Source organism: Balaenoptera musculus, chromosome 11 (genome assembly GCF_009873245.2).
Source record: "Balaenoptera musculus isolate JJ_BM4_2016_0621 chromosome 11, mBalMus1.pri.v3, whole genome shotgun sequence".
Classification (NCBI taxonomy): Eukaryota; Metazoa; Chordata; class Mammalia; order Artiodactyla; family Balaenopteridae; genus Balaenoptera; species Balaenoptera musculus.
The window spans coordinates 68,055,108-68,082,560 of NC_045795.1; the positions used below are offsets into that span (position 1 = coordinate 68,055,108).

Below are 27,453 nucleotides of genomic sequence, written 5' to 3' on the forward strand. Positions count from 1 at the left end.
GCCTGTGCAAGAATTGGGTGGAATCTTTGGGGTGCCTAACCCTGGGGCACAAACAGGAGAGGAGACCCTCAACAGCCCAGGCTCCTGGGAACAGACCCTTGCTTCCCTCCTGGGACTGGGGCCTCATCTCTGTCTCCTCTGTCTTCCACTGCCAGCTTCTCTGCAAGGTGGTGAGAAGACAGGCCTGTTCCTGAGCACAGGTGTGAAAATCAAATTCTGTCCGGCAAATCCCACTGCAAAAGGGCCCAAAAGTTTGCTGAGAATGATGAACTTCTACCCAGGTCACTTTTTTTCTTTTGAGTCAAAACTGGTTTTCACGGACCATGTCACCATAAAGCAGAGTGAACACTGCTCCCAGGAGTGTTCTCCTGCCCTAGGCCCCCAGCAAGAGCAACGTTTTGACTGGGTGGTTTAAATCTCTCTAAATCTTAGTTTCCCTGCCTGAGAAATGAAGGGACCAGACTGAAAACTCTCCACGGGCCTTACTGGCCACAGGCCTTTGAGGGGTTGATGGCGGATGATTCTAATGTTACACAACGCTACGTGTCCAGGACGTGATCCTGAGGCTCTGGGATTTGGCCAGAGGGACCCAGAGATGCCCACTCCCTGGGTTCACACCACCTCTCTTATTTTAATGAGCGTAAATACCTCTCCCCATGATGTTTACAGGACCCCACAGGTGGCCCTGTGGTCGCAGGGTGCAGCCATCTGCACCCAGCAGGCGGCATGGGGGGCGGGCATAACTCCTTCCATCAGAACTACAAGCTCCACAGACCAGCAGGAAATCTCTGTTCCCGGGGCCCCTCTTGGTAATCCAGCTTGAGCTCTCTGGGATGGACAGAACGACAGGGTGGTCAGCATGTGTCAGTTGGGTGGGAAAGAGAGGGAGACAGCTAGGGATAGGAATGTGGAAGGTGGAGGGTCTTGGGGTCCCTTAGAGTTCCCTCCAGCACAGGCTGACAAGGCCTGGCCACCAAGGGCACCCAGCTATGTGTGGTCTCCAGGGGCCAGGGCTCTGGGAATTCAGGGGGAGTTTCCCCTACTGCTCCCAACTCACTCTAGTGATCTCTGGGCTGGTATGTTTTCTGTGGGTCGAGTTGACCACCTTTTGTGGGGCCACTGAAAGCTGGGTCAGACTTGTCTAGCCTGACACCTGACTGTCTAATTCCCAGGCAGAGACAGAGGAGTGGGGGGTCCCAGAGCCGGCTCCCAGCCCCACCACTGGCCGGGCTCAGTGGCCTGTTGTGCTGAGTCACCTGGTGGCAGAGTGGTCATGCCCCTGGACCTTCAGTGTTCGCTTGCCGTCATCTGCTGCTGCCAGGGGCTCCCAGAGCACGTCCTGGTAAAACTGGCCTGAGATACAAGGGCGGTCAGCGAGGAATAAAGACAGAGGGAGGCTGGGGGACATGCAGAGGTGATGGCACCGCCTGTTCACAGGCAGAGGCGGCTTCTGATGACGTCCCGAGCCACGTACCAAGGGTCCCACTGATGTGGCTGGAGAAGCGGTCAGTGTCCCGCAGAAGGAGCCGGAGCCCCTCCCCAGGGCCGTCCCAGGACAGCAGGCCGATGGTCACTCTGTCAGGGCTGCTGAGCAGCAGGAGCCCCGCCTTGTCCATGGTCATCTTGAGACTGTGGGGAGACCCGCGTCCTGAGCAGGAAGGGAGGCAAGGAGGTGCCCGCAGGGGACCTGGGCAGCAGCGTGGCAGTGGGCAGGGGCTGCCCTCCTGTCCTCAGGATCTCCTAGTGTGGCCTTTGGTGGGAGGTCCCTTCAATCTTCTGGGCTTCAGTTTCCTCAGTCAACTGGGACCGATGTTAACTTACTGATACCTGGTTATCCCAGCATTTTATATATATATATATATATATTTTTTTTTTTTTTTCTTTTTTTTTTGCCCTGCCGCACAGCATGCGGGATCTTAGTTCCCTGACCAGGGATCAAACCCGTGCCCCTTGCAATGGCAGCGCAGAGTCTTAACCACTGGACCACCAGGGAAGTCCCCTATCCCAGGATTATTTATAACATGAGATAACGGTTCCTCTCCCTCTGGTTTTCTTAGATTTGGTTTCTCATGAATTATATGACTTAGGGGTTCAAGGATACATTTCCTCTGTCCCTTTTGTTTTTATGGCTAATGCCACTCTCTTCTGATGATCAGTGTTTAATCATGTGTTTTAAGGTCTAGAAGGGCAAGTCCTTCTCGAATGCCTTCCTTTTTTACTTAAAATAATCTTTGAAATTATTACCACTTTTGTTTTCTTAGGAACGTTAGACTCCTTTAAGCATGTTGAATAAGACCCTGCTGTGACTCTGAGGTTATTTTCAATGGAAACGCCCTAAACTTACACCGTCTTGTTGACAGAGTTCAGTGTAAAAGCCGTGGTCTAGTTTTCTTTATGTGCATCTTCTGTAGCTCATGAAAGTATGTGGACGTTCAATCACCACAATTGATAGGAATCCTTTATTCCATCTTCTAGTGTGTATGTCCAAGGCACAGAAATGCTACTGATCTTTGTCTACTACATAGCAGGAAACTAAGATCTTTTATGAAATTGGGAGCTTTTCAGGTGAGCCCCTCAGATTTACCAGGTGTGCACTCATGTATCAAGTGGGAACCAGTCTCTTCGGAGGGGCTGGGTGAGAGGGAGCGGACAAGGCTCTCCATACTCAGCACAGGCTGGGGGCTCAGAGAACATGTCTCGAACAGGGCCAGGGTCGTTGGCCTTTCTCCCAGGCCCCTCGTGACTCCCAGAGCAGGAGAGCTACCTCTGCAAGGCTCCACACAGGGGAAGCCCCACAAGAAGAGGTCGCCATCCTTCTCCACTACCCACCAGCTGCCCCGTGTTGATGTCAGAGGGACCTGTCTCTCCTCAATAGAGCTTCAAAGTTAAGGATGACAACTGTAACCTCCCCTGATGGACAGCGCTCTCCAACCTCTCGTTGTCAGGGTTACCTCACCATGTAGAGAGCGCACCTTCCCGCATGCCCAGTGGGCACCGTACTGTCTGTGGGCAAAGTGCTCCGCAACCACATTCTCTCACTGGACCATCCCCTCCGCCCTCCGACTCAGGGCTGGATGATTATCCCTAGTTAGAAGTGAGAGGGGCTAAGCAGCCTGCCTAGGGTCACTCAGCAGAGCAGCTCCAAACCACACCGTGCCCTGCACAGGACAGTGACCTGGGTTAGGTGTGAGGGTAGCCAGGTCCCCGGGACAATCCCTTGGCACCCTCCAGAGCAGGAGGGGTATGTACAGGGCTCTGTGCATCTCTGCCCCTCCCGTGGGTGCGGCCCACTGCAGAGGACTCATGCCCAGCCACTCCCTCCCCAGGCCTGCGGCGTCCCATCACCAGCTAACGTAGGGTGAGGGGTCACCGCCGGTCCCCAGCCTGTGGCTTACCCTGGCATCACCGAGTACAGAGTTTTCTTCCACTTGTATGCAGAGCTTCTTCGGTTCCGAGTCACTACCACGTGCTCAGGGGATGCACGAACCTGCAGCTGGGGTTTCTCGAAGGTCACCTCAATCCACGAGAAGTGGGCCTTCTCTGTCTCATAGTGGCCAGTCACCTCAATCCCTGAGAGGGCCGGGAGCAGAGAGGTCGAAGCTGTGGTTCCCAGCTGGGCAACTGGCCTGAACAGGTGGTCCGCCCCGCTACAACCCCCGGAGCCGCTCTTCACCCACTCACCTCTGGTCCCCTTCCCCAGCCTCCCCTCACACCGCGGGCCTGCTTCCCACAGTCTTTCCACTCATCCCTTGGTTCCCTATGGCCTTGGAGGGGCCCCCGAGTCTTGGGTGACAGCCATCTTCAGACGAGCCCTCTGAGGAGGGAGGTCTCGTGTGAAGTCAGTAAACGCGCGTGAAGCCCCTGCAGTGTGCCTGACCCTGAGCTGGGCACCGTGGCCAAGAGCGGGAGGGAAAGTCAGTGGTCCCTAGCCTCAGGGAGCAAACCGACTCTGGGCCTGGCGTGATGAAGCGGGAGACAGTGTGTGAGGGTCTGGGGGAAACGAGGGGGCCGCAGATGTTCGTTGACTGTGAGTGGCTCTGCAGCTGTGCATTTGAGCATCTCGAGTGCTGTGTGTCCCCATGTCTGACCTGACAGCTCAGCTCCACCCTTCTGGGGACTCGGGGGCAGGTCTGGCCAGCGTACCTACCTCCTCCCCCCATTTGTTTCCTCCACACCCCCTACAGCCCCACCAGCCTCCTTCAGGGCTCTGTGCTTCTGCCTACCCCTTCCTCTACCTTGTGGACCCCCCACTTCTCTGCCAAGGCCCAGTCACCCCCATATGACCCTGTGCAGCCTCCCCTGACCCTAGGACAGCTCTCATCTCCTCCTATGGGCTCGTCTCCACGGTGCTCTGGGCACGGACCACAGGCCCCTGTGCTGCTCTGTGCCCAGGTCTGTCTCCCCACACCTGAAGTATGGCAGTGCCTGGGGGCAAGCCCACATCTGGTCACCCTGGGGTGCAGGCCACCCAGGCCTGCATATGTGGTGCCCAGTGAAAGGTCTGTGGGGAAGACGTATGAGCACAAGTGTCGGTGCTCAGGGGCGTGGCCACGTTACCACCTGGGACGAGGACTGCCCGTGAGTCTCTGTGGGCAGGTTTCCCACCGTTTTTTCCGGGGTGGGAAGTTGGGGGTGCATGGTGCCCGGGTCCCTCTGGGTGTATGACTGGGTGTGCACCTCTCACCTTGGCCAGGGTCTGAGAGCAGGTTCGTTGGTCCCTGAGAGCGCTTGAGGTCCACACAGAGCCGGTCCACGCTCTGCCCAGGCAGCGGCAGGATGACGGAAGGAGGCTGGATGGGGGCTGGGACAGCAGGTGTGGTTCTGGGGGAAGGTAGAGCAGGCTGGGGGTGAGGACGGGGAGGGGGGCTGAGGGGAGCTGGCACTTACCGGGGTGTGGGGCTGCCGTGGTTGTTTCTGAAAGAAGAAATAGCCTGGGTTTAGGCAGCCCCTTCCTCGGGAGGGGCGGGCTGAGGAATGGAGTGGCAGATGGGTGTGGCAGGGCTCCCGCTCCATGGAGAAACCCACGTGACAGGTTTGTAGAGCTCCCCGGGCTCTCCCCTCCCGGGGTCTCCCTGCTATAGGGCCAGAATCTATTGCTGCCTGGAGGTACCTTTGATTCTTAAGTCCATGTCATGAGACACTTCATCAAGAACTGAGGTAGCAAAAAAAAAAAAAAAAAGAACTGAGGTAGCTGATGGCCCTGACGCAGGCGTTAGTGCAGGGACAGCCAGGAACAGAAAGGGAAAAGGCAGTCAGGATTCAAAGCAATCGGCAAGCCCTCCAGCCATCACTGCCACCTGCCACCCACCAAGCTCCAATCCCACAACCCCTGCCACACGTACACCCAATCTGGAAGAGCCTTTGCAAAGAGATTTTTCAACCAGAAGAGCATGTTATTAGGGAAAACGCTGAGGAGACAGGGTCCAGCCCGGCCCTGCAGCTGTGTCTGAGTCCAGATTTGGAGATCAGAAACAGCTCAAGGGACTACTCCTGGCTTTGGGAATGGAGGAAACCTTCCCTTTCTAGAACGTTCCATCCTGAGCCAGCCTCCAGAGTGTAATGAATCCAATTCAGTAAAAATAAAGGACACGTTATTTAACGTCATACCTTACAGCAACTCTCCCTGGTCTGTGCCTAGCCCTGTGCTTGGTGCTTTATCTCATCCAACTCTATGGGCAGGTTCATCTTGAGGAAACTAGGCCCTCAGAGGGTCAGAAAGCGGCTTACGTGACATCACGTCTGGTAGCGTTGGTCCCCAGGTCGTACGGTGGGATGGATAAGGAAGATGAGGAGGATGAAGAGGTCCAGGTGGTCCTAATCTCGTTGGGAAGCTGTACAGCTTATCGAAAACTCCAGCTTTGGAAAAGTTGACACATGCAGTCTTTTCTCAAGCAGTGCCATGGGTTCCCACAGCCAGGGCTCTGGGACCCACCCCAGAAGAGGGACGTGGAGAAGGCAAATGGCTCCCCTCCCCACACCCACCATTCTGGGAGAAAGTCAAAGCTGGAACAATGGGACCCTTCTGAACTCCTCCCTGCTGGGATATCGGCCCCCCTTGCCCCACTCTGGCAGTGCCCCTCAAACTACCTTGTCCTCTCCAGCCTCTTCTTTTAGAAAAGACAGGGTCTGCACTGCTGCCTCCTAATCGGACACAACTGGATTTGAGTCCCAGCCCTGCCACCAGCTAGGCGAGACAAGAGTCACTCCCCCCCACAGCCAGGGCAGAGCCCAGTCTGTGGCCAGGGTCAAGGTTCTGTCAACAGCCCCTTCCTCTATCCTCTCCTCTTTTGCTACCTGTTATTCTGGACGCTCTGTCTCCCATGGAATGATATCTGAAGAGAGTGTGACCTGGAAATCAGAGAGATCTGGGTTTGCTTCTTGGATGTGCCTTTCTGGGGCCCCCAGTGGGATGCGGGCCTGTGTCCCTAGTGCCCAAGACAGGGCCTGAGTGGCAACCAATATCTGAATGAACAGGTACTAAATGCAACCAGCGTGCTTGGGCAGATGACACCCCCTCCTGAGCAGGGCTGGGTTGGAGAGGCCCCAGCTAGCAACCTCATTGTCGCTGTACCATAGGCCCTGTGTCAACCAGTAGTCACCCAGGCCAGCCTTAGAGGGTATTAGGCCCTTACCTGAGTGGACGTTCCTGTGTCTGTTTTCTGGTTAAGACAAAAAGAGGGAGAAAGAGAGAGATACACTGTCAGGGTGGTTTTGATAAATTTGAAGTGCTTCTGTTTAACCTTGCTTCCCAGCCCCAGCACTACACAGGTGCAGTGAACATGCAGGGGTCAGGAGACTGGCCTCAGTTTCCTCATCAATGAAATAGGGTAAGTCTCCTGGGAGTCTGTGGGTGGCAGGGGTGGCGTCTTGGTCGGGATGTGGGGAGGGGTTGGGGAGAATGCTGGGTCAAAACTCTGCTGCCACACCCACCATTTTCCACGGGCTTCTCAGCAACTTGAGACTGCTCTTGACCTTCCGGTTTGGTGATCACCATGGACGTGAGTGGGGTGACAAAGCTGTAGCTGAGTGACAAGTTCAGAGCTCGGGCCTCAAGAGCCTGCTTCTCAGCATCTAGCGTGGAGACTCTGCAGGCGGAGGAGACCAGTGGCTCAGCAGGCCCCCGGGTGCCCAGTCAGACTCTCCCTCCCTCCCAGACCCCTCTAGGGAGCTCCCACTGGGAGTCTGGAACTCAGACACGATACCGCCACCCCGTCTCCATGCCTAGGAGATGTCCGCGCCAGCTGTGCCTGCCCCACCGGTGAAGAGCCTGGGGAAGTGCTGAGACCGTGTGTGGCCACCCCAGCGGGCCCTGGAGGGTGCGTGCACCCACGTTTGCTCCAGCAGTTGCTGGATGGTCAGGTACGCCCACAGTCTCTCCATGAAGCTGTGGAAGATGTATCTGGGGCTCTGGAACGCCTCCTCCTGCTCTGCCACGCGGGACTCCGTTACAAAGGTGACGTTCTCCATGTGCTGGAAAGAGGGGCCCAGCCAGGGCAGGAGCAGTGAGGGTGTGACGTCTGCACCCGGCCTGGTGCTGCCCAGCACTGCCACGAGAAACCTGGCGGGGGCAGCGTTGGCTGCAAGGCCACATTTCCTTTGAGTAGAGTGGAGAGTAGGGAGTGTGTTTAGGGGTGTGAGGGGCTCAGCCACAGAGCCTCCAAGGATGACAAGGAGGTGGAGATAAAAGGGAGCAAACTATCCCAGGTGCTACACAGCAGGTGCAGAACCAGGAGCTGCATGAATTTTTGCCTTCTCCACACATACAGCTATTTGTTTGATGGTTCTTCTCCAATCAACTTTAAATAGACTAACACTCTTGGCCTTGACCCAAGCAATAATACCTGTGAAATCTTAGGTCTGTGGTTCGAGTTATTTTTCAGAACACATTAAAATAAATACATAACTACTAAAACAAAGACATGTTTGTTTGTAAACTACTCCAAGGCACCTTGGGTTCTGCACTTTGGGAACCCCTGGCCTCCAGGGTATCAGCAGCTAACATACATGGAGTGTTTATACCAGGCGAGACCTTAATCCCCACTGCAGCTTTACCAGTTGTGGGCAAGGTGACTTATTTTCATTTGTATACAGCAGGAAACTGAGGCACAGTGAGCTTAAGTGCCTTGCCCCAGGTCTCACCTCTGGGAGATGGCAGAGCTGGAGGTGAAGCCGGGCAGGCTGGCCACAGGGCATGCCCTGCCCATCATGACACTTGGCTACTTCTCCTGAGATGAGGCCCTGGGCCCCCCATGCCCGCTTGCGTAGCCCACCTGCTATTCTCCCCACACATGCTGCCTGCCTGCCACGCAAGCCTGGAACATTCCTCCATCCCTCCACCATCTGGCCTCCGCCGCCTTCTACTCACCTCTCAGTCTTAGCTGAGCCTCCTCTGGGAAGCCCTCCCTGATACCCAGGCCAGGTTGGGGTTCCCAGTGCTGCTCCCGAGTCCCCGAATTTATCCAGCCTGCAGCTCCTCGTTTGTGTGACAATTTACTCATGCTGTCTCTCCCGTGAGGGCAGTAACCCCCAGGGCCTAGAGAAGTGCTGTGTTTCTCTTCGTGGAATGAGAGGGCCTCCCATGGCACAGAGGCAGGGAAGGCTGGGCAAGGACAGGACGCCACATGGTGAGCTGGGCTCTTGACCCGGCTGCAGTGGGGCCCAGGGCAAACCGCCTGCTCTGCCTGGATGTCAGGCTGCTCATCTGTGAAATGGGAGCAGTCCTCCCTGCCTGACTGTAACCTCAGAGGGCTGGTGTGAGGACAGGAGGGGATGCCAAGCACCTGGTGCCCTTGGGAACAGCAGCAGCAGCACTGACTGACCGTTGAGTGTCTGCCGCATGCCAGCCCCACACAGGTGCTCTCGGAAAATCACATCATCTCACTGAACCTCTACCAGGAGCCAACACGGTGGGGATGCGTCATCCGCAAGTGGCAGAGGGCACTCTGTAACTTGCTCAAGGTCAACCGGCTGGAGCCTGGCAGGGCTGGGGTTTGAACCCAGCCGCTCTGACTGCCTGCCCCGGCTGCCCTTCCCCTCCAGGATGGCTGGCCACACCTACCAGCTGCCCCCTGACTTTGGCTGAGAGCACATCAGGGTTCTGGTCCCGGAGCTTCCCGGCCACAACCAACTCGGAGCCCTTGAAGAACAGCCGGAAGGCGTCCTGTGTGACCGCCTCCACGGCATTGCTTGGGTACTCGAAGGCCACCGATGTCATCAGTGGGTTGGCCACCTCTTGGTAGAAGTCCTGCAGGGTGGGGGTGTCATAAGGGCCGTGCTGGGGTCTGCCCGCCTGTCAGTGCCATCCCTCGCTCACACGGCCCAGCAGGGGCGCACGGGCACCTGGAGCTGCAGCGCGGAGTCCGAGTCCTCATAGATGCGCCGGGCCAGGCCGCCGTTGTCCAGTGCCAGCTTCTCCAGGAAGGCGTAGCTGACGTCGAAGCCGAAGCCCAGGCAGAAGAGGATGTGCTGGCCATCTATGGCTTCCTGAACGTTCTTCTGGATCCTTGAGGGGTTGGTTTCCCCTGGACCCAGTGGTTTGGGAAAGGGGTGAGGAAACAGTGATTTGCTCAACAGATATTTCTGGAATCTCAGAGCCAGAGGGGCCTCAGAGATCCCCCCTCCCTGCCCCAGGTCCCACAGCAAGCCGCGCTGGAGCCCAGCTACTCTCTCTGGGCAGCACGCCCTGGGGCTGCTGGCAGTGCCTCACCCGCAGTGGGGTCGCCGTCGGTGAGGAGGATGATGAGGGTGACGCTTCCCGCGGGCAGCAGCTCCTCCCGGTTGGCTCTCTCTAGCAGCTGCACGGCCATCAGTATCGCATCGTTTATATTGGTCCCTGTGGGGCACACACTCTTAGGGTGGCTCCCAGCAGGGTGCCCCAGGCTGGGCTCAGTGGCCTGGACGTCGTGACCGTGCAAGGCTGCAGAGGCGCTCACCTCCCTGGGCCTGGATGCCAGTGGCGTAGCTCTTGGCCTCATTCACGTTCTCAGCCGAGGCTGGCACTAGCTGTGGCTTCCACTGGGCTGCTTCCCCACTGAAGCTGATGAGGTTGAACTGGTCACGGGGACCGAGGTCACCCAGGATCTTGATGAGGGCTTCCCGGGTCTGGTGAGGGGAAGGGGACACAAGGTGGGTGTCTCAGTGGGGCCTCCCTAGGGGCTCATGTGCCCTTGGGCTGCACCCCCAGGCTCACATCTGCAGTGAGGACATGGTGAATGCTCTAGCGGCAGGACCTGCCCCAAACTCTGACCAACCTCGATCCATGGGAGCCCCCTACCTAGGAAGATGGAGGAGGGCAGGTCTGCCTGCTGGACCAGAGCTGATGGTGTGGGACATCTGTGAGTTTTCAGGACCCCGCCTGGCCCATGGGACCCACCTGCTGGATCTTCCTGCCCCTCATGGAGCCGCTCTTGTCAATGACAAAGATCACGTTCTTGGGTATCGTGGCCAGGTGCTCAGGGGCAAAGTAGTGCACAAAGTAGCCATTCTCGATCTGTGACCAGAGTGAGACACACCCGGGTGTAAGAGCTGCAGCCCTGCCCTGCCCCTAACCAGCCTCCTCAACCCCAGTCCTGGGGTTCCTCTGTTCTCTTCATTCCATCCCCCTCCATCCCTGTCCCACCATTAATCTCCCCAAATCCTTGCCATACTTTAGGGTTTAGTCCAGCTCCTCCCTTGCAGAAGGCTTCCCTGCTCATGCATGGCCCACCAGAACTCTACCCCTACTTTACCTCTTACTTGTTTTAGTATTTGAGGCAGCTTATACTAAAAGGTTCAGACATAATAAACCTGAGATCCATCAAAAAAGTGAAGAATCCAAAAACAAAGTCCATCTATGGCTTCCTGCATGTTCTTCTGGATCCTCGAGGGGTTGGTCTCCCCTGGACCCAGTGGTTTGGGAAAGGGGCGAGAAAACAGTGATTTGCTCAAAAATAAAGGGGAAGCACAAAGATGCCAGAAGCTTGTGTGAAAGAAGGTACTGTAATTGAGCATAAAAGTGAGTCTCCTGGCAGCCAAGGCTACAAGGGAAACCCTGCAGGGCAGTTCTTCAGCAGAGACAAACTTTCTTCCCTCCGAAAGAGAATTGTTTCAGGGACAACACAACTAAACTGCCTGTTTGCCGTCTGTGCTGCCCCTGGTGCACACGGATAACTAGGGGTGGTTATTTTGTCTTTTCTTTTAGAACCCCCAGGCTCAGGTCCTTGAGGGTAGATGGACTTTTTGGTGGCTCAGCTCTTCTCTGGAGCCCACACACCTGAATGGAACCCCCGGAGACAGTCCGGTCCACATCATAGCGGACGATGAAGTTGCCATCCAGGACTGTGTCCTGCTGCTGCTCTGGAGACTTTTGCTGCTGGGACAGCGTCGGCTTGAATCGGACATGAGCCTGGAAAAATGACCAGGTTGAAGTTGGGAGGAGCAGCAAGGCCATGTCAACAACACCCCTCACCCCCATCTGAGGAGAGGATTCCAGGAGGCAGCCTTGGGTCAAATTCCAGAGAACTTTCTCTCCAGCTGAGGTATCGGATAGACTGCCTCCCCGTAGGGGAGTGGGTACAAGGGGATCCCCTGCTCCTAGATCTGTGCGAGCAGAGGTTGGGCTCAGGATGTGTGCGGTCCAGTCAGCTCCTCCTCCCTACCTGGTCCTGGGACCCTGACATCAGTCTTCTCTCCCGATCTCAGGGTTCAAACCAGCACCCACCATCCTTCCCTGGGCCTTGCCCTCCCCATCTGCCAAATGACAGCATGGACACAGGAACCTCACAAGTCCCTCTAGCTCAGAGATTCTGCCCAATGGTCCCACTCTCTGGAAATCCAGGCCCATAGAGCCAGCCTGAAGACAGGCCCCTGGGAACTCTCACCCGCAGACCATAGCAGGCCCACCTTGGTCTTGTTCTGTGAGGTGATGAGGGCCTCTGCCAGTTCATTGGTCATGAAGGTGCTCTCTGTCTCCAGAAAGCTGATGCCCTGAGGCTCGAAGATGTAAATGTCCATCTAGAGGCAAGAAGTGGGTTACTGGGTTTGCTGGGGGACAGGGCTGGCCCTCACAGGAGGCAGAAGGGGAAGTAGGGGCCGCCCTCAGGAGAGTGAGGTCATCTAGGAGGACTTCTAAGAGGAGGTGGCACCAGGTACCTGCAGGTGCTTGACCAGCTGCTGGGGCTGGACTTTCAGCAGCAGCTCGTACGCTCCCAGATGCCGCACCAGGAGCTCCTCATACACCAGCTCGAAGGTGACCTTGGCAGCGGGCGCCACACTGACTGACACCTGGAACTGCTCTGTCTTTCTCCCAGTGGCCCTGGGGGAAGAGGGCATCAGGTCTGCCCCTCAGACCAGGGGCGGCTGAAGGCGGGGGCAGCCCCCACCCCCACAGGGTCCTCCCCACCCCGTTGGGCTCACTTGACGAGGCCGGCGCTCTCTCCCCTCGCCACAGCCGCGCTGTATTGCTCCTGGGCTGCAGCCTTCTCCTTGATGTTACCGGGGTAGGTCACACCATCAATGATCCTGGGGCAGGAGGGAGGGGGTTGTTGAGAGCCCGGTGGGGGAGGCCCCCTGCAATCCTGCCTCCTCCGGGACTTCACGTGCCTCTTGACAGACTGACTCCCATCTTTACCTGAGCCCACCCGTTTATTATGCACCTACTGTGGACACGACTCTGTGCGGGGCCCGGTGTGGATGGGGGCTCTGTAGGCCTCCGTCTACCCTGAGACGTGCATTGTGTCGGCAAACATGCCTTTTATTGAACAACTGGGATGAAGGCTGCAGGGGAGGCAGGTCCCAGCCTCTCTTCTCCCTTCCTGTCTGGCTCCACGTCCCAGTTGCCCCTTCCATCCCACAGACTCTTCTCAGAGGAACGGGTCAGCCACCAGTGAGATCTCTGAGCCACAGTTCACTCAGCCCCGTGGGGCAGGCTCAGCAGGAGGGAGATGCCGGCTCCCAGGCCAGTGGAGACACGGGACTGAAGGCTCTGACCGCTCTCCCCCATGGCTGCCCCCTCTTCCAACACTGGACAGGCCACTCTGCAGAGAGGTTGGCCTCTGGGGAAGGAAGTTTCGGACAACTGGTGGACAGGGCTCCTTGGGGCGTGCAGACAATCCTAGCGGCCACTTCTGGGGACTGAGAGTGAACTGGCAGGCAAACATAAGCCTGCTCTGTCTGGGGGTGGTGTGAGAGGGTGAGAGTGTACAGGGGGGAGTGCGGGCAGCCAGGACCTCAGGACCCAGTGTCCTTCCTCCACACCTTCCTAACCTCCCTGGTCACAATTTTAACTCTGGGCTAGGGATTGGGCTGCTGCTGGGCTGCAGGGCTCCTCCTCCCAGATGCCCAATTTGGGATCCCAAGCAGGTTGAAGAGCAGGGCACCCTGCCCCCTGCTTCCCTATCTCATGCAGCAGCAGGAGCTGGGCCCAGAGAGGGGTGCAAGTCCAGGGCCCTCAGCAGATGCAGTGGGCCTGAAACCTCGTAACTTGCTGGCCGTGGCACCCACATGGAAGGTGGGGTGCAGCCTGTGAAGCTTATGCTGCAAGTTGGGCAGCACAGGCCTGGCTCCAGCGTGAGGAAATCAAGGGCTGCTGGAGGGGGTGTGGGCAGAGAGATAAGGAGCCAACCGCAGGGACCGGACCCCCACCGCAGGTTTTCAGAGGTCCCAGGGTGCACTGGGGACTCCACCTGAGATGCTCGCTCTCTGCCCCACCCATCGCCCTCCCTGAGTTTCTGGGATCAGCCTCTCTCTGGCCTGTCCTCAATCACTGCCTCTCCTGCGGGGCCAGGGACAGAGAGTTCTCTTGCATTTAGCAAACATTGCAAAACTCGGTCAGGAAGGGTGGGGGAGGACAGTAGAGACAAGGTGAGGATCATCACCTGCTCACAGAGTCCACAGAAACCCCAGGGGCCTCCCAATGCAGCTTCTGACCCAGAGCAGAACCACCCTCTGCAGTATCCCAGTTGGGGGTGTGGGGGGATGAGCCTGGCTTAGAACTTCTGTGACCAGGAGGTGGTCCCCCTCCTTGAGGCACTGCTTCATTGTAGGGCAGCCCAGGGGTTAGGAAGTTTTCTGTATTCTGAACTGGAATCTGCCTCTTGGTGACTCCCTTCTGCCTGGGCTTGGCCTCAGGATGCCCCAAGTCTGTATTTCTCAAAGGCAAAGACACAAAGATACCGTGGTTCTCCATCTGCCACCTGGGCAGCACTCAGGGAAAATGGATGAACAGATGGAGAGATGGATGGCAGGAGGGACCAAAGGAGGGAGGGATGAAGGGACGGCGGGGTGGATGGAGGAAGGGAGGAAGGGATACAGGGAGGGAAGGAGGGAGGGAGGGAGGAAGGGAGAACCGGAAGGACGAAGGGATAAAAGGATGGAGGGAGGGAAACGTCTCTGAGAACGCATGAAGTTCCTGGCTAAAGCCTCTGGTCCCTGTATTGCCTACAGGCGGAGCACACACACCTCAGGCATATATCCTGGCACATCTCACATCAGGAAGAGGCCCTCTCTTCCTGATCCGGCACAGGGACCATGGTGTCACAGTGCTGGATTGGGGAGGGGGGACGAGGAGGAGAGCAGGAGGGCACCTACATGGAGAAGTTGGTGATGAAGGCTTTCTTGGGCAGCTCCATCTGGAAGGTGATCTCCTGCAAAGTACTGGCCTTGTTGACCACCCGGCTGGTGACGACTGTGTGGGCAAATCGGGATGAGACCTTGGAGTCTACAGTGAGGCTGTAGATGTCGATGTCATTCTGGGTCAGTGGAGGAGGAAAGGAAAGGGTAGGACTGTTCAATGTTCTTCAAGAGTGGGCCTTGACCTTGGTCCCAGACCAAGCCCCCAACCCCAAGTGAGACACTGATCAAGTCTCAGGCAAAATTCCATGAAGCATTTCATTTGTGAACTTTCATCTCAGATCAGAGGCAGCTGTGTGCTTCATCCCCCATCCTACAGTGCCACAGGGTAGGGATCAGTCTGTCTTGTTCGGTGGGGGCCATAGTGCCCCTCGGAGAACAAGCAGGCAAGGGGTGGGTGGTGGAGCCTGAGCCCCACTGTGTCTGGGAGGAACTTACTTATCCTTGGGGCAGAGGTGAGTGGCACAGGGTCCTGTTGGGTCAGGAAGCTTCCATGCTATCTTAGCTCCGCCCAGTGAAAGGGCAGTGAACAAGTCCTGTGACTGGGGAAAACAGCCCCTGCCAACCTCTCCCCAGGGGCCTGCAGGAGCTGGGAGAACTGGAGGTAGGGAGGGTCCATCTCTAAGGCTGGGCATCTTCTGCTTTGCCCCCTTTTCCCTGCAGCATTGGGCCTCTCCTGTTGCCCTGTCCACAGGGCACTCCCCCAGGCATGTGTGTTTCGCTCGAGGTCTGCGGTCTCCAAGGAAGGGCATGTGCAAACAGGCAGAGCCTACACATCTCTCGCCCGCCTGCATGTGGCACACTTGTGCTTAGCACAGAGGTGCGCGGCGGGCCGTGTGGCTTGTTTACACGTGAGTGTCTGCTCCACGCCAGACACTGTACTCAGCATTTTACAACACTATGGGTTTCCTCTTCACCACAAACTTCTAAATAGTTCTATTACTACCTTGTTCTACAGATGAGGAAAAAGAGACACGGAAAGCATTAATGACTTCCGAGAGGTCACGCAGCCAGGAGGCCTAAGCTGGGCTCCTGAGGCACATTCTTACCCGCCCCACCCACTGCCACCCTCCAGGGCAACTTGTTGGGCTGCACTTCCTCCCCGTGAACTCGGAATACCAGGATCACCCCTTCTTGTAAATGGGGGACTCTCCATAGAGCCCTCAGGGTAGTGCCTGGTGGATGGGCAGCGCTACTTCTCTGCACACACACTGACCCGTGCTCACTTGCACACACTGAGGCTCTCCTCCCCTTCACCCACTTGTCCCACTCACGCGCAGGTGCACACGTACAGGAACCCGGGGACACCCGCTACCTTTTGGGCCCTGAGGGTCTGGAGGGTGGCCAGCGAGAGCAGGACCAGCACGATGCCGCGGGCGCGGCCAGGGGCTGGGGTCTTCATTTTGGCTCTGGTGCCTGGCAGGCCGCTCCTGAGCTTGAGAGGGAGAGCGGAATGAATTAGTAACTTGCTCGCTGCCCCGCCCCTGTGGGGGCAGGTTCTGGGAAATTGGGATCTGCAAGCCAAACACCGCAGTGGCCTCAGATAAGCAGGCAAACTGCGAATGTCCTGTGGACCTTGGCTGGGGATGGGAACACGTACTGAGCAGGAGCAGGCTCAGCGGGGAGCTAGGTACTGGCGCCCCTTCTGAACGGTCCAGAATCCGACCAAACCACCACCACCCCTTGCACCACTCATCTCGCCGACAAGCTCCCTAGGGCTGGGGGACATAGCAGTGAACTGGCCTGCTCTCCATAAGCCCAGCCTGGGAGAAGCACAGGCGTGGTTGGGAAGAGGAGGGCCAGAGGGTGGTTTGCAGGTGGCAGGGGCCTGGAAGTCAGGTCAGTGTGACTGGGCAGTGGGATCCCAAATGCACCAAGCAGCCCTTGGGGTGCCTGAGTGGGGCAAGATCTGCTGGGGCCAAGGCAGGATGGATACACCTTATTTCTGGGATGAGAGAAGCTAGGTCAAGGAGCCCCCCTTCTCTCTGCTGGGGCCTCAGGATGCTGTTTGGGCCCCCATTATTCTAGCCAGGACTCTTGGTGCAACTCCAGCAAGGCCTCCGAAACAAGACCTGCACTTGGCAATACAAACTGAGGGCCATAAAGATGCCCACACGTTGTGGCCCAGAAGTCCCGCTCTGGGGAATCTCCTGAGAGGGAAGCATGGAACAGAGAAAGCACAGAGCTCCTGAAGGGGACGATTCAGGGTGGTGGCGTGTATGCTCAGGTGGCCTACATAGAGGTCAGTCGTACCAAGGGAGCCTGTGAATCACGCCTGGAGTGAGAAAGGGCAGAACACTGATCTGTCAGCACGCCAAGGCAGTGCCGCTGTCGTGGGCTCAGACTACAGGAGGGTGGCTGGAGGGCCTGGGGTAGGATTACAGATGATTTTTTTTCAATTTTCCTTTAATAAAGTTGAAAGACTGCTTTCATAACAAGTAGCAATAAAGTGAATAAATACTAGGGGATCTGGATGCAGCTGGTGCTTATGTCCCTGTGGCTCTGGGAAAGCTTAGCTCCTGAGTCTTGGGCCACAGATGGGATAAAGATGCTTCAGAAAAGCGGCCAGGTGCCAGATCCTTGGTTGGGGAAGGAGGACTCAGTGACACTATCCCAGGGGTGGGAACTGGGGAAGGGTACCATCTTCAGGGCCTACTTGGGACCCTGGGGCAGTGACAGGTTTGCAAGGGCCGGGAAGGGGGCTCCTCCATTGGCCCTGTCTCAGTCAATGCCAGTAGCATCTGCCCCAGGGGAAGGGAGCTGGGTCTGTGGCTACAAGTGAATATTCCCCTTCCTTAGCATGAATTAGCCAGAAGCCTCACCTCTGGGCGCATGTATACGACTCTCCCTTTGACTATGGATGTGATTGGGATTACTCGGGAAGACATACCCCTTCAGCAATATGGGGGAAGAGCCTCCCCAGGAGCCCAGTGAGCAGACCCAGGCCTGGTCGCCACAGAAGGTCTGCTCCCTTGGGGCACAGAGCATGGACCCAGCCTGGAAACGGCTATATAAGGAGGCCGGCTGGCCAGGAATGTGGGAAAGGCTCCGTGCAGCCCGCTCCACCTGCCCAGGGGACAGGCGGGACTTCCCTGTAGGCACTGGCCCCGAGCCCGGCTCTGTAAGCCCAGACCCTGCCAGTCCATCCCTGGACCGTCTGTGGTCTTGCTGTCAGCTGGACAGGCCTCTGCAGTCCCCTGAGTCTGACAGGTCCATGCGCACAGAGACACTGAGGCCTGAAGCGGGAAGAATCGCACATGAGCCAAGAACCTGGTGTTCCATGCCTCAGGCAGAGCTGTGCGAGTGGCAAGGGGGAGGCTCACCCTGTTTGGGAGAGGGGACAGTAGCTCAGGAAGCAGACTGCCACCGGCCAGAGAGGAGCCTCCACCTGGCTTTGTCTTTGAGGGGATGCGAGCTGGCAGGGAGGCAATGTGAACAAGGGGGAGGGGGTGCGAGCTGGCAGGGAGGCAATGTGAACAAGGGGGAGGGGGCTTTGAGGATCCTGAGTCCCTCAGAGTCTTGGGGTCCTTGGAGGCATCTCGATGGCTTCTGTGAAAACCAAGGGAAGCGTGAGCCCCAGGCCCCCACCTGCCTCGCTCTGAGCAGTGCGACTATGGCCTGTTTTGCGCAACAGGCTCCCTTGCCTCATACAAGGGGAAACAGGCTCAGAAAAGGAGGAGAGACAGTCTGAAGTCACACAGATCAGCGCCAGGGCTCCACACCCAAGGTTCTTTCTAGTACGTGGCAGTGGCCATAACGGCACCTGCATTATCCTCTGGGGCCGTCCCGAAAGCTGAGAAGCGTACAGAACATGCCCCACACCCACCTTGCCCGCCCCTCCCCTGCATTTAGTGGCCATGGCCAGTGACCAACCAACACCCTCCAAATGCTGGGGCCACTTGGGCATCCTCTTTATTGGTGTTGCCCAGGTGCTGATGCAGAGTCCCTGGGCTCAGGGGCCAGGGTTGTCGGGGAGGGTGCCAATCCCAGAGGCCACGGGTGAGAAGCTATGTTCTGGCATAAAAAAAAGAGTTCTTGGGAAAGGCTCCTGTGTCTAGGTGTTGCTGACGGTGAGGGGCGTGGCGTGCACTTCTCAGCCAAAGACACTCTTGGCGGGTCCGGCTTTGGGCTTCTCAAAAACGGTCTCGGTGCCAGTCCGGGCAAGGCTGAACACCGATGGGGCGGCAGAACCAGCTTGCTCTGTGGGGAGGATGGGGAGGAGGTGTAGTCAGGGGCATGGCCTGGCTTCCTAGGGAGGAAAGGCTCCTTTTGTGGGGAGCACCCCCCCTGAGCCCACAAGCTCTGAACTCTTAGAAAAAGGACCCATGGGACCTCCCCCCCCCAACCCCATCCTCCCTCCTATTGACACACATCTGAGCCCCTGGCCCCCATCGTCCCAAGAACACTCACCACACTCCCGCATGACCTGGTAGGTCTTGGACTTGATCTCCTGGTTCTTGGTCAGCTTCCCTCGGGCCCCCTTCAGGTCCTCCTCCTTCACAGGGGGGCGCTTCTTCTTGATGGGGTCTTCCTGAGTGCCAGCCTTGGAGAGTCCAGAGCCTCAACTTACAACCCGAGGCCTCGAGGCTGAGAGCCCTTTCCCACCACTGTGCCTTGGCAGAGACCCCTCTTCCCTGCTCACTTAACTCAAGCCAATTCAAGGCCTCACTCCTCTTCCAGGAAGCCTTCCTGACTATACTTCACAGCCCCCTACCCCGAGTCTCTGCCCTTTTCCCACAAACTGGGAGCTCTGGGGCCATGGCTGTTGTAGCCTCACACCATCTGTGTGCCTGTCCTCCCTGAGCCCCGGTCTTCCAGGAGAGGCAGAGCCTCCTGTGTTTATGCCCAGAGCTCAGCTCAAGACACAGCTGCTAAAGATAACAATGTCCATCCTCCACCCCCACCCCCTGGCACAAGCAGGGCCTGTGCTGGGCCCTCCTACCTGGGACATGGTGGGTGTGGGGAACTGCTCCCTGGAAGGCAGCGGCTGTGAAAGAGATCTGAGCGGCGCCCAGCCCTCTGGGGCTTATATAGTTGGCTTGCCTGTCCCGGGAAGTCACTCCCCCTCCTCTGACAGCTCCCTGATGATTCAGATCCACACAGCCGCTGGCTTCAGAGTTTATTCTTGGAGATGATGGGGGCTCGCTGAGCACTGCTGCTTGGTGGGCTGCAGTTCTGGTGAAAGCAGACAGCTGGGGAGACCCCGTACCCTTGAGAACAGCTGCTCTCTGGCAGGCGGGAGGTGCTGGGCCTGGCAGCGACTCGCGTTTATGAACGCAGGTCCTGTAACGTGCGTGTGGCACTCCGAGCTGTCCATCTGTGATAGTCCATCCCAGCGTGGGGGGTGTCCCGGAGGAAAGAGCGGGCCCTGAGCCAGGGTGGACAGGTCTGAGCTTGTTTTTCTCTCTCTTCTACCCCTTCCCTGGATTCCAGAGGAAAGAGACTTCCCAGCCCCACACGGCAGCAGGGCGGAGGGCTTCCTGCATCTGCCGCTGGGGAGCATGTGCTCACACCCAGCTCGCTGGGGGCTCACAGTGGACTCAGAGCATGGGGGCTACCCCTGGCTCACAGGTACAGAAGCTGCTGCCAAGGGAAGCCTGGGAGCCGCTCCATCCGCATTTTTGCTGATGCCCCTGTCCTCTGTCCAGCTCCCAGTGCAAGTTTAGCAACAGGATGAAGGAGGGAGCAAAGCAACCAGGAAGGGCCGGGAGGAAACTATGCTTTGTGGTAAGGGTACCGGTGAGCTGAAGGCAGGAAACAGCACAGAGCCTCTGACTGAGACGAGGTCACCGAAGGGCATCTGGCCCAAGGACATTTAGGTTGTGAGAGGGTGGGCAAGAGTGAAGCCCACTCAAGGCATGGACAGAGGCACAGGCTCCCTGAAGGTCACTTAGCTCTCCTCTGCTAGTTCCTAACACCCCATCCTTGAAGGGAAGACCCCCAGGGCACAGGGCAGGACTCCGAGCCTGAGATGAGGGTAGGAGTGGATGTGGGTGGGAGGTCAGGGTCCGCCCCATTGGATCAGACATGCCCAAGCTCCTTGTCAGTTTGTGATGGAGAGTATTTTTATCCTTGAAGGCTCCAGGCAGACGAAACCCAACCAGGCACTGATGTCTGGCTGTCTGGAACACCACTCCGCTGCTGTCAGACCTCATCCCACCCCGATCCCCCCTGCCCGGTCCTGGCCCCAAGAGGCCAATGCGAGCCCTGCCAGGCTCCATCTGAGACAAGTGCTGACATGAGGAATGCCTCTGGACGGGCACAGACTCAGGGCTCCAAACAGGGGCCAAGAGGCACTGAGGGCAGGCCTGGCCTGTGAGGGCACTGCTGCTGGCTCCCAGCACTTCAGCTCGGCCCCCACAGCCAGCTCTGCCCAGGGGGGCAACCTGCCTTCCAGTCTTGTGGCCTCAGGAACAAGGATGTGGGATGTTCACTCCTCACACTCCATCTCTCCGGCACCCTTCACTCCTCGGGGGGCGGGGGGCAGGCAGAGTGGCTTTTACTCGCATTAACAGGGAAGTGGAAATGGCAAGAGTATGTTTGGTTTTTTCCCCTTGGCAGGTTTTGGCTCCCACATCTGCCATAAGGAGATGTCAGATTCATTCTCACTCTGTTTTCTGGGGAGAACCTTCTAACTCACTGGGGCCATTTTCTTGACCCCCACTAAGCTGTTTCAACTTCACAGAACACACAACCAGCAACCACAAAAGTGATGGTTTCTTTTTTTAAAAAACTGTAATAAGATGTCAAACTTTATTGTAAACCACTTTACAATGTAAGTACATCGTCTTCCCTTTCATTTCAAAAATGTGTTTCTGTGAATCGTAACACCACAAATTTAACCACCCCCACTGGGAGGGCAGTGGAAGTCGGTCATGGTTTGCTCACACAGGTCTGACTTCTAATAAACTTCATGAAAAGAGAAATCAAATTAAACCAACCCACCCACCCACTCAGGAGCTCAAGGTCCCTCCCCAAGAGCAAAGCCCTTCAGAGCTGCCGATGTTTCACAGGGTAAAACACAGAGCTCTCCACTCCTAGTTGGAAACGTGTGAAACTTCTAAAGGCCGGCCCTGTCCCCTACAAGGTGGCTGCTCTGGCTGACGGCAAGTTCCCAGAGCCGTCTGCATTTGCCTGGCTGCAAAAAGGCCAGTGAACTGCAGTCTGGAGGGCAGAGTGAGCTGCTGACAGCTGCTCCTCCCTCCAGGCTCCTGGGGCAGCCTTCAGACGGGGACTCCGGGCTCCAGCCTCCAGGCCCACACTGAGGAGGGGAAGAAACAACCTGAATTTGAGCCTTTACATATTTTCCCTTTAAAGGCATGACAGGTCAACACTAACCCATGACTCCTGTTGTCAGGAAGAGGCACAGGTTAAAGCTTGAGGCAAGAGGCCACCAGTGTGCCTGAAGGCTAATTGACGGGCCTTCACGTGGCAGGTCTTTGGGCTGAGCAGACCAAGAAGCCACTGCCTGGGATCTCACCAACATCCCTGCTTGCCATTGTCAATATCCCACTGTCAGCGAAAGGAAAAATGGGCAACAACGATCTCTTCCATTCAGACTTGACAGTTCTACCTCACCGGGTTATTTCTATCAGTTATAAGAAACTCGTTCATGGCCTTGACTTACAAGTTTCCATTATGGGTGGCTTGGCTGAGGTCCAGATTAGGACAAATCAGACGGATGGCGCACAATACCCAGTTGGTGTCCCGTGGTTTCTCAAGCACAATGATGCTTGCCATGTGGCAGGTGAAGAGCTGCACCTCATAAGGCACCTTGGAGCAGGTGGTGAGGAAGGTTATCCCAGGGATAAGGCCAAACACATCAGGCCACGCCGTTTAGGCCCGCACGCTGACAAGGCCCTGTACGATCAGACTCCCTGTTACACGTCCATGTCCTAGTTAGCCAGCTATACAACTGAGGCTCAGAGACTAAAGCCCTTTCAAAATCAGGATACAGGGAGAAACCACTGATAGCTCGCTACCTCTTTGTCCCCCAAACCCACTGCCCAGCAGGCGCTGGGACGAGCCTTGAGATGAGCAGATCATCTGGGGTCTGTAACACAGAGTTTCCATCCTTCACACCTGTGGCTTCCCCACCCCCGTCCCTGGTTTGGAAACATGAGGAGCTCAAGACTGAAAGTGAAGCTCAGATTCTGGGCTCAGGGAGGTGCAGGAAACAGCTGCGGCCACAGGTTATTCAAACCAAGACAAAACAGGAGGACAGAGTAAGGCAAGTCAGCGATGCCTGCCACCTACCAGGACCGATGTCAGTCCTGGTCTTCCCAGTGGGGAGGCCCCCACTAACACAGCCGAGGGTGGAAGGGGGGAGGAGCATAAAATGAGAGCAAAGCTAAGGGAGAGTGGAGATGGGCTCCAATCTCACCCTGCTCTCCTCTCCAGCTGCAGGTGCCCACCGTAACAGAGTCACCACCCACTGCAATTCAGGTCCCAGCTCCTCTGGCCCTCTGGACTCCTACAGGACGACAGGCTGAGAAGGCCTCTGCAAGGCTTGTCCCTCCATGACCCACACAAGGTGAGACCGTGGGAGGCAGAGGACAGGCCCAGGATGCCTGGTTTAACAGCGTGGCTCACATGTCACAGTTCAGACCCAATCTGCTTCAGTGACACGTTTTTATGTAGGTTTTTAGGTAGGAACCTAAAAAGAAGGTTCTGGGTGGTGTGACCTCCCTGCACTGATCTCACTTCCAGCTCGCACCTTAGCCATGCGGTTCTCTATTCCTAAACTTCCATGACTGCCTCCGGGCTGGGACAAAACACTGGGCTGCTGCTCCCACAGCAGGGCAAGTACCTGGGTCAGCCCATTCCACTGCCGGGCAGCAGACTCCCAAAGCCACGGGGCCTATGCCCATGCTGGGGAGTGGGGGCCACAAGCTTTGAAGCACCTCGTCCTGCCTGTGGATGCAGAGAGCAAGCTCGCTCACCTCCACCCGCTGGTCTGGAGGATGTGAAAAACAGGATCACTTGGTCAGACAGGCGTTCTCTAGAAGACGAGTCGACAACACTAAGCTGATAGGCAAGGCGTAGCCTGAGAGGAAGTTCCCAGAGCTGGGTCCAGAGCCTGGTTCTGAAGGCTGCACCATGGGAGGCGGGGAGGCCGAGATTGTGTTTTAAACTTCAGATCTGGAGGCTCTGAAGAGAGGCAGGGAACAAACAGGAGTGGCTCGGAGTCTCAATTTCTCTGGACACAACATCCTCTTACGCTCCTTTTTCCGGCATGTTTCACTAAGACCTCTAACCTGCCAGCAGAAGTGCCAAGGAGCTGGTGGGCCCTGGGCAGAGCCCTTCCTGTTCCACCCTCACAGGGCCCTGGATCCACATTTGGACCGGCCACTTCCTGCCCAGGCCTGACCTTTGCAGAACCACCGGGTTTGCTGATTTCAGATGAGGGCCCACCTCCCTTCCTACCGGAATCATTTACCTCATCTGATCGTAGATTACCTAACAATGTTCCAAATAAAAAATTCCCGACTTTTTCCTCCCACCAGTTCACAACCCATGAAAGGCAAACAAACCCATTTCTTTGGGGATTAAAAAGAGTTTTTAAATACAATAGTATGAAAATATAACTTAAAAATATAAAAGTTAACAGCATACGGAAGACTTAAAAATCTATGTTTTGCCCATGAGTCCCATAGGAAATAAACATATACTCAAAAAACATTAACACTGTGACAGCTCATAAAACCAGCTATAGAAATCAATAGTTACAAAAGCCATTTCGAGTAAGAAAGCGTTGCGGTTCCAACCTGGTCAATGTGTAACTTTTAGCCCCCAAACGTGTTACGTCTTCACATTCCCCTGAGCCTTGGCGAAAGGCTCCACCCACGGTCTGTGTGCACGTGAGTTCTCATCCTCGAGGCCACCCGGCCAGACGCAGGACAGGGCTTCTGGGTCCCTCACAACACCGCTTGGGACGACAACACACAAACAAAACGCCTCGCTTGCATATTTGGTCAGTGTTTGTAGTGCAACTGAGTGGGGACCTCCAGCTGCCACGCCGGGCCAGCGGCCTCCCTCCCTCGGGTCACAGTAGTCTAGGAGTGGGCAGAGACCGTGGGAGGAGTGGAGGTAGAAGAGGGGCAGAGAGAGGAGGGAAGGGAAGACGCAGCAGAGCGACCCTCGGCCAACCAGTGGCTGGCCGGGCCCCGACCTGACCCCAGCTCGAGGATGCGTCATACAGGCAGCCCGAAGCGGTGCTTCTTTTTCTTCGCGGGCTTCAGGGGGGTCAGTCTCCGGAGGTCCTCCTCCACATCGGACTCCTCCATCTCATCATCGGCCGAGATCAGGATCTGAGTGGTGGAGAGGCGTGGCCCTGAGTCACTGCCTGCAGCGTCCTCTTCACCTACCCACCTTGGACCCCGGCACAGAATGCCAGCCTGTCTAGGAGGCCTCAAGTGTCAGATTTCTTTAGGAGAGGGTGATGGGGAGGCCCCCTTTACAGAGTGAGACAAGCTGGCCCACCCCAGACTTTTTTTTACACCACGTGCATCCACGGGCTACTGATACCAGTGCTGAGTCGATACGCCTCCCCTCTGCTCGTGCTCCCGCTTCTCCATCCAACCTCCGGCTGGGACCGAACCCCCGTCAGAGCAAACTTAGCCTACGGTCATCCTGGCAAAAAAGCCCAGTCTTCACACATGGAGTCTTAGGTCCTTGAAATTGGTTCAAATACAGCAAAAGCAGACTGAAAAGCCCCGTTTTGAAAGGAAAACACCTGTGGGGCACAACATAAAGCATGGAGATTTCAGAGTGTCTGCTCTGAGCCAACCTGGTAAACTTCTGAAGACAAACAGAAGCCCTCTGCTCTTCTGAGCCCCCAGAACGATGCAGCCACGCAGCTAGGGCATCTGGGGCAGACACTCATTCACTGCCCACCTGCCTGGCTCCACAGACCTCAGAGCACCGGGGAAGGACTGGCACAGCCCAGGTCAGGATGGAGAGGCCCGAAGCGCACCTGTGCAAGGGGAGCTCATTCTCCCCCCGGGCAGGGCAGTCTCACCACCCCTCCCTGCAGGGCTTCCTGCCTCCAGTCTTGGTCCCCTGATCGAACACTCTGGCTCCCTACCTGCCGCACAAGCACATTCCCATTCCTCACGCTGGATCACAAAGCACCTTGCCCAGCTAGCTCAGACCTTTGCCCGTACCTACTTCTTGTCATTCCGTCCTACCCTCCGGAATATATGCTACTCTGGCCACAATAAATTTCACATTAGTACCCAAATGCCAAATCACATGACTACAACTGCTCAGGAGCAGCTGCTTCTGCCTGAAACGCTGTTTGTCATTCACCTAATGTTCACTGCGCTCTTACAACCCGACAGGCCTTGTGCCAGATTCTAGGGACACCTAGAGAAGCGACGGGCTTCCCCTCTGTCCTCCATCTAGTCAGCTTTCAAAGCTCCCTCCAGGACGCCCCCAAGAGCTAAACCAACTGTTCCAAGTCCTCACAGGGCTTTGTCAACGCCTCAATCTCAGAATTTATCGCAGAGTGCTACGATGGGCTGTGCAGGCTGTCACCTTCCTTGCCCACAAGTCTGAAGGCCTCAGCCATTTCTGTAGCCCCCATCCCACAGCACAGTGCAGGTGCAAAGTGAGTGCTGTGGGCTGCCTAGGACACAACCTTGCCTCCAGGCTCCTATTTATGACCACCAATCTCCCTGAAGTCCAAACATCTGAACTCAGGAAACCTGAAAATAAGGGGAGGGGAGGTTCTCCCTGGGAGGTCTGGCTACTCCTGCAGAAGTCTCTTGGTGGCTTAGCCAACACTTCCCTTGCTCTTTGGCGACAGGCAGGGATTCAAACGTCTTGACGCTTAAAGGTCGACGACCAGGCCCACACGTCCTTGACAGCTTCCCTGGAACAAGGCAGCTCCTCCCTTTCCTGTCTTTCTCCACTGACAGAGGGGCTACAGGAGGCGAGCCACCCCCAACAGATGCTCCAGCTCCCGGCCCTAGGAAGGCCCATGGGACAGCAGGAATGGGTCCAGGCTGGATGGGAGCTGTCAGCCTCCTCTCCCTCCCGCTGGCTGGCACTGTGACTCAGCACTCAAGAGAAGGACAGATGCAAACACAAGACCAGACCCCTCCTGGGTCAGCGGCACGAGGGCTCGGCCCTACCTCAGACTCCGACTCCTCGTGGGACGCGGCCCTTCGGTAGCGGACCTTGCTGCCATTCCTCGAGTCCTGGTTGGCTCCCCTTTCTTCTAGTTTAGCTTTCGTCCTTCCCTTTCTCATGAGGAAATTGTCCACTACCCAAAACATCAGAGCCTGGGGGAAGGAAAATGCAGGTTACTCCGGGATAAGCCATTTGTGAAACCAAGCTGAGCAGCCCCACACCCATCCTTCTCACCCCTGCTCCAGATCACAGCATCGAGAACCAGGGAAAGGAAAACATCATCCAGGCCTCCTGCTCTCTCTCTCAGCAGTCTACGAAGAGATTCCCAATCTCTATGTCCCTTCTTCTGTTTCACCCCAAGGGGTTCTGTGGTGGTGACTGATGGGGACAGCCTGCCCCGGTTGCCGCAGCAGTTGGCAGAGCGGGGCCTGAACCAAGGTCTCCGGACTCCTGGTGGGGGCTCCTCCCCTGGGCCGAGCAGTTGGCCGGCACACCTGCCACATCTGTCATCCCCAGGTTCCTTTACCGTTTCTTTTCTTATTTCTTAATTTCTAGCCAGAGTGCTCATGAGTTTCTCTTGGAGCCCTGCGGTCAGGAATAAACGACGGGGGTGAATTCCTGACGATCTTAATCTAGAAGCTGCTGTTACACACGGGGCAGGGAGGGCAAGACAAAGATCCCAGGACCCTTCATTTTGCACAGAGGCCCCAG

General features: G+C 56.8%; 3 protein-coding genes across 5 annotated transcripts in view; all 3 read right to left on the bottom strand.

Annotated features, from left to right (window-relative positions):
• Positions 1-607: 607 nt before the first annotated feature.
• ITIH4 (inter-alpha-trypsin inhibitor heavy chain 4) lies at positions 608-18,527 on the bottom strand. Its single transcript, XM_036868063.1, is given in 28 exon segments — positions 608-800; positions 803-828; positions 1,257-1,353; positions 1,475-1,629; positions 3,396-3,570; positions 4,685-4,801; positions 4,888-4,914; positions 5,111-5,152; positions 5,728-5,856; positions 6,088-6,141; positions 6,295-6,348; positions 6,633-6,659; positions 6,931-7,085; positions 7,331-7,470; positions 9,059-9,244; positions 9,340-9,521; positions 9,707-9,832; positions 9,933-10,101; positions 10,373-10,489; positions 11,252-11,383; positions 11,881-11,991; positions 12,130-12,292; positions 12,394-12,498; positions 14,566-14,726; positions 15,923-16,037; positions 17,931-18,038; positions 18,080-18,156; positions 18,434-18,527. Coding segments are annotated over 28 exon segments (3,168 nt in total). The 5' UTR covers positions 18,515-18,527; the 3' UTR covers positions 608-663.
• Positions 18,495-19,695, bottom strand: MUSTN1 (musculoskeletal, embryonic nuclear protein 1). Its single transcript, XM_036868076.1, has 3 exons — positions 19,550-19,695; positions 19,018-19,150; positions 18,495-18,807 (listed from the first exon to the last, which is right to left on the bottom strand). The coding sequence occupies exons 1-3, from the start codon at positions 19,556-19,558 to the stop codon at positions 18,701-18,703; spliced, it is 249 nt and encodes an 82-aa protein (XP_036723971.1). The 5' UTR covers positions 19,559-19,695; the 3' UTR covers positions 18,495-18,700.
• A 4,452-nt stretch (positions 19,696-24,147) lies between these two features.
• The window catches only part of STIMATE (STIM activating enhancer), a 51,829-nt gene continuing 48,523 nt past the window's right edge, over positions 24,148-27,453 (bottom strand). The window contains exons 7-9 of one of the 3 annotated variants that reach the window (XR_005021752.1): positions 26,745-26,894; positions 25,135-25,239; positions 24,831-24,917 (exon numbers count right to left, since the gene is read on the bottom strand). Coding sequence is in view for 2 of the 3 variants with exons in the window: in XM_036868074.1 (XP_036723969.1) it covers positions 24,801-24,917; positions 26,745-26,894 (267 nt within the window). In the remaining variant the exon portion in view is untranslated. Of the gene's footprint in view, positions 24,918-25,134; positions 25,343-26,744; positions 26,895-27,453 lie in introns of those variants that run through there. The other 2 variants (XM_036868074.1, XM_036868075.1) reach the window with 2 other exon arrangements.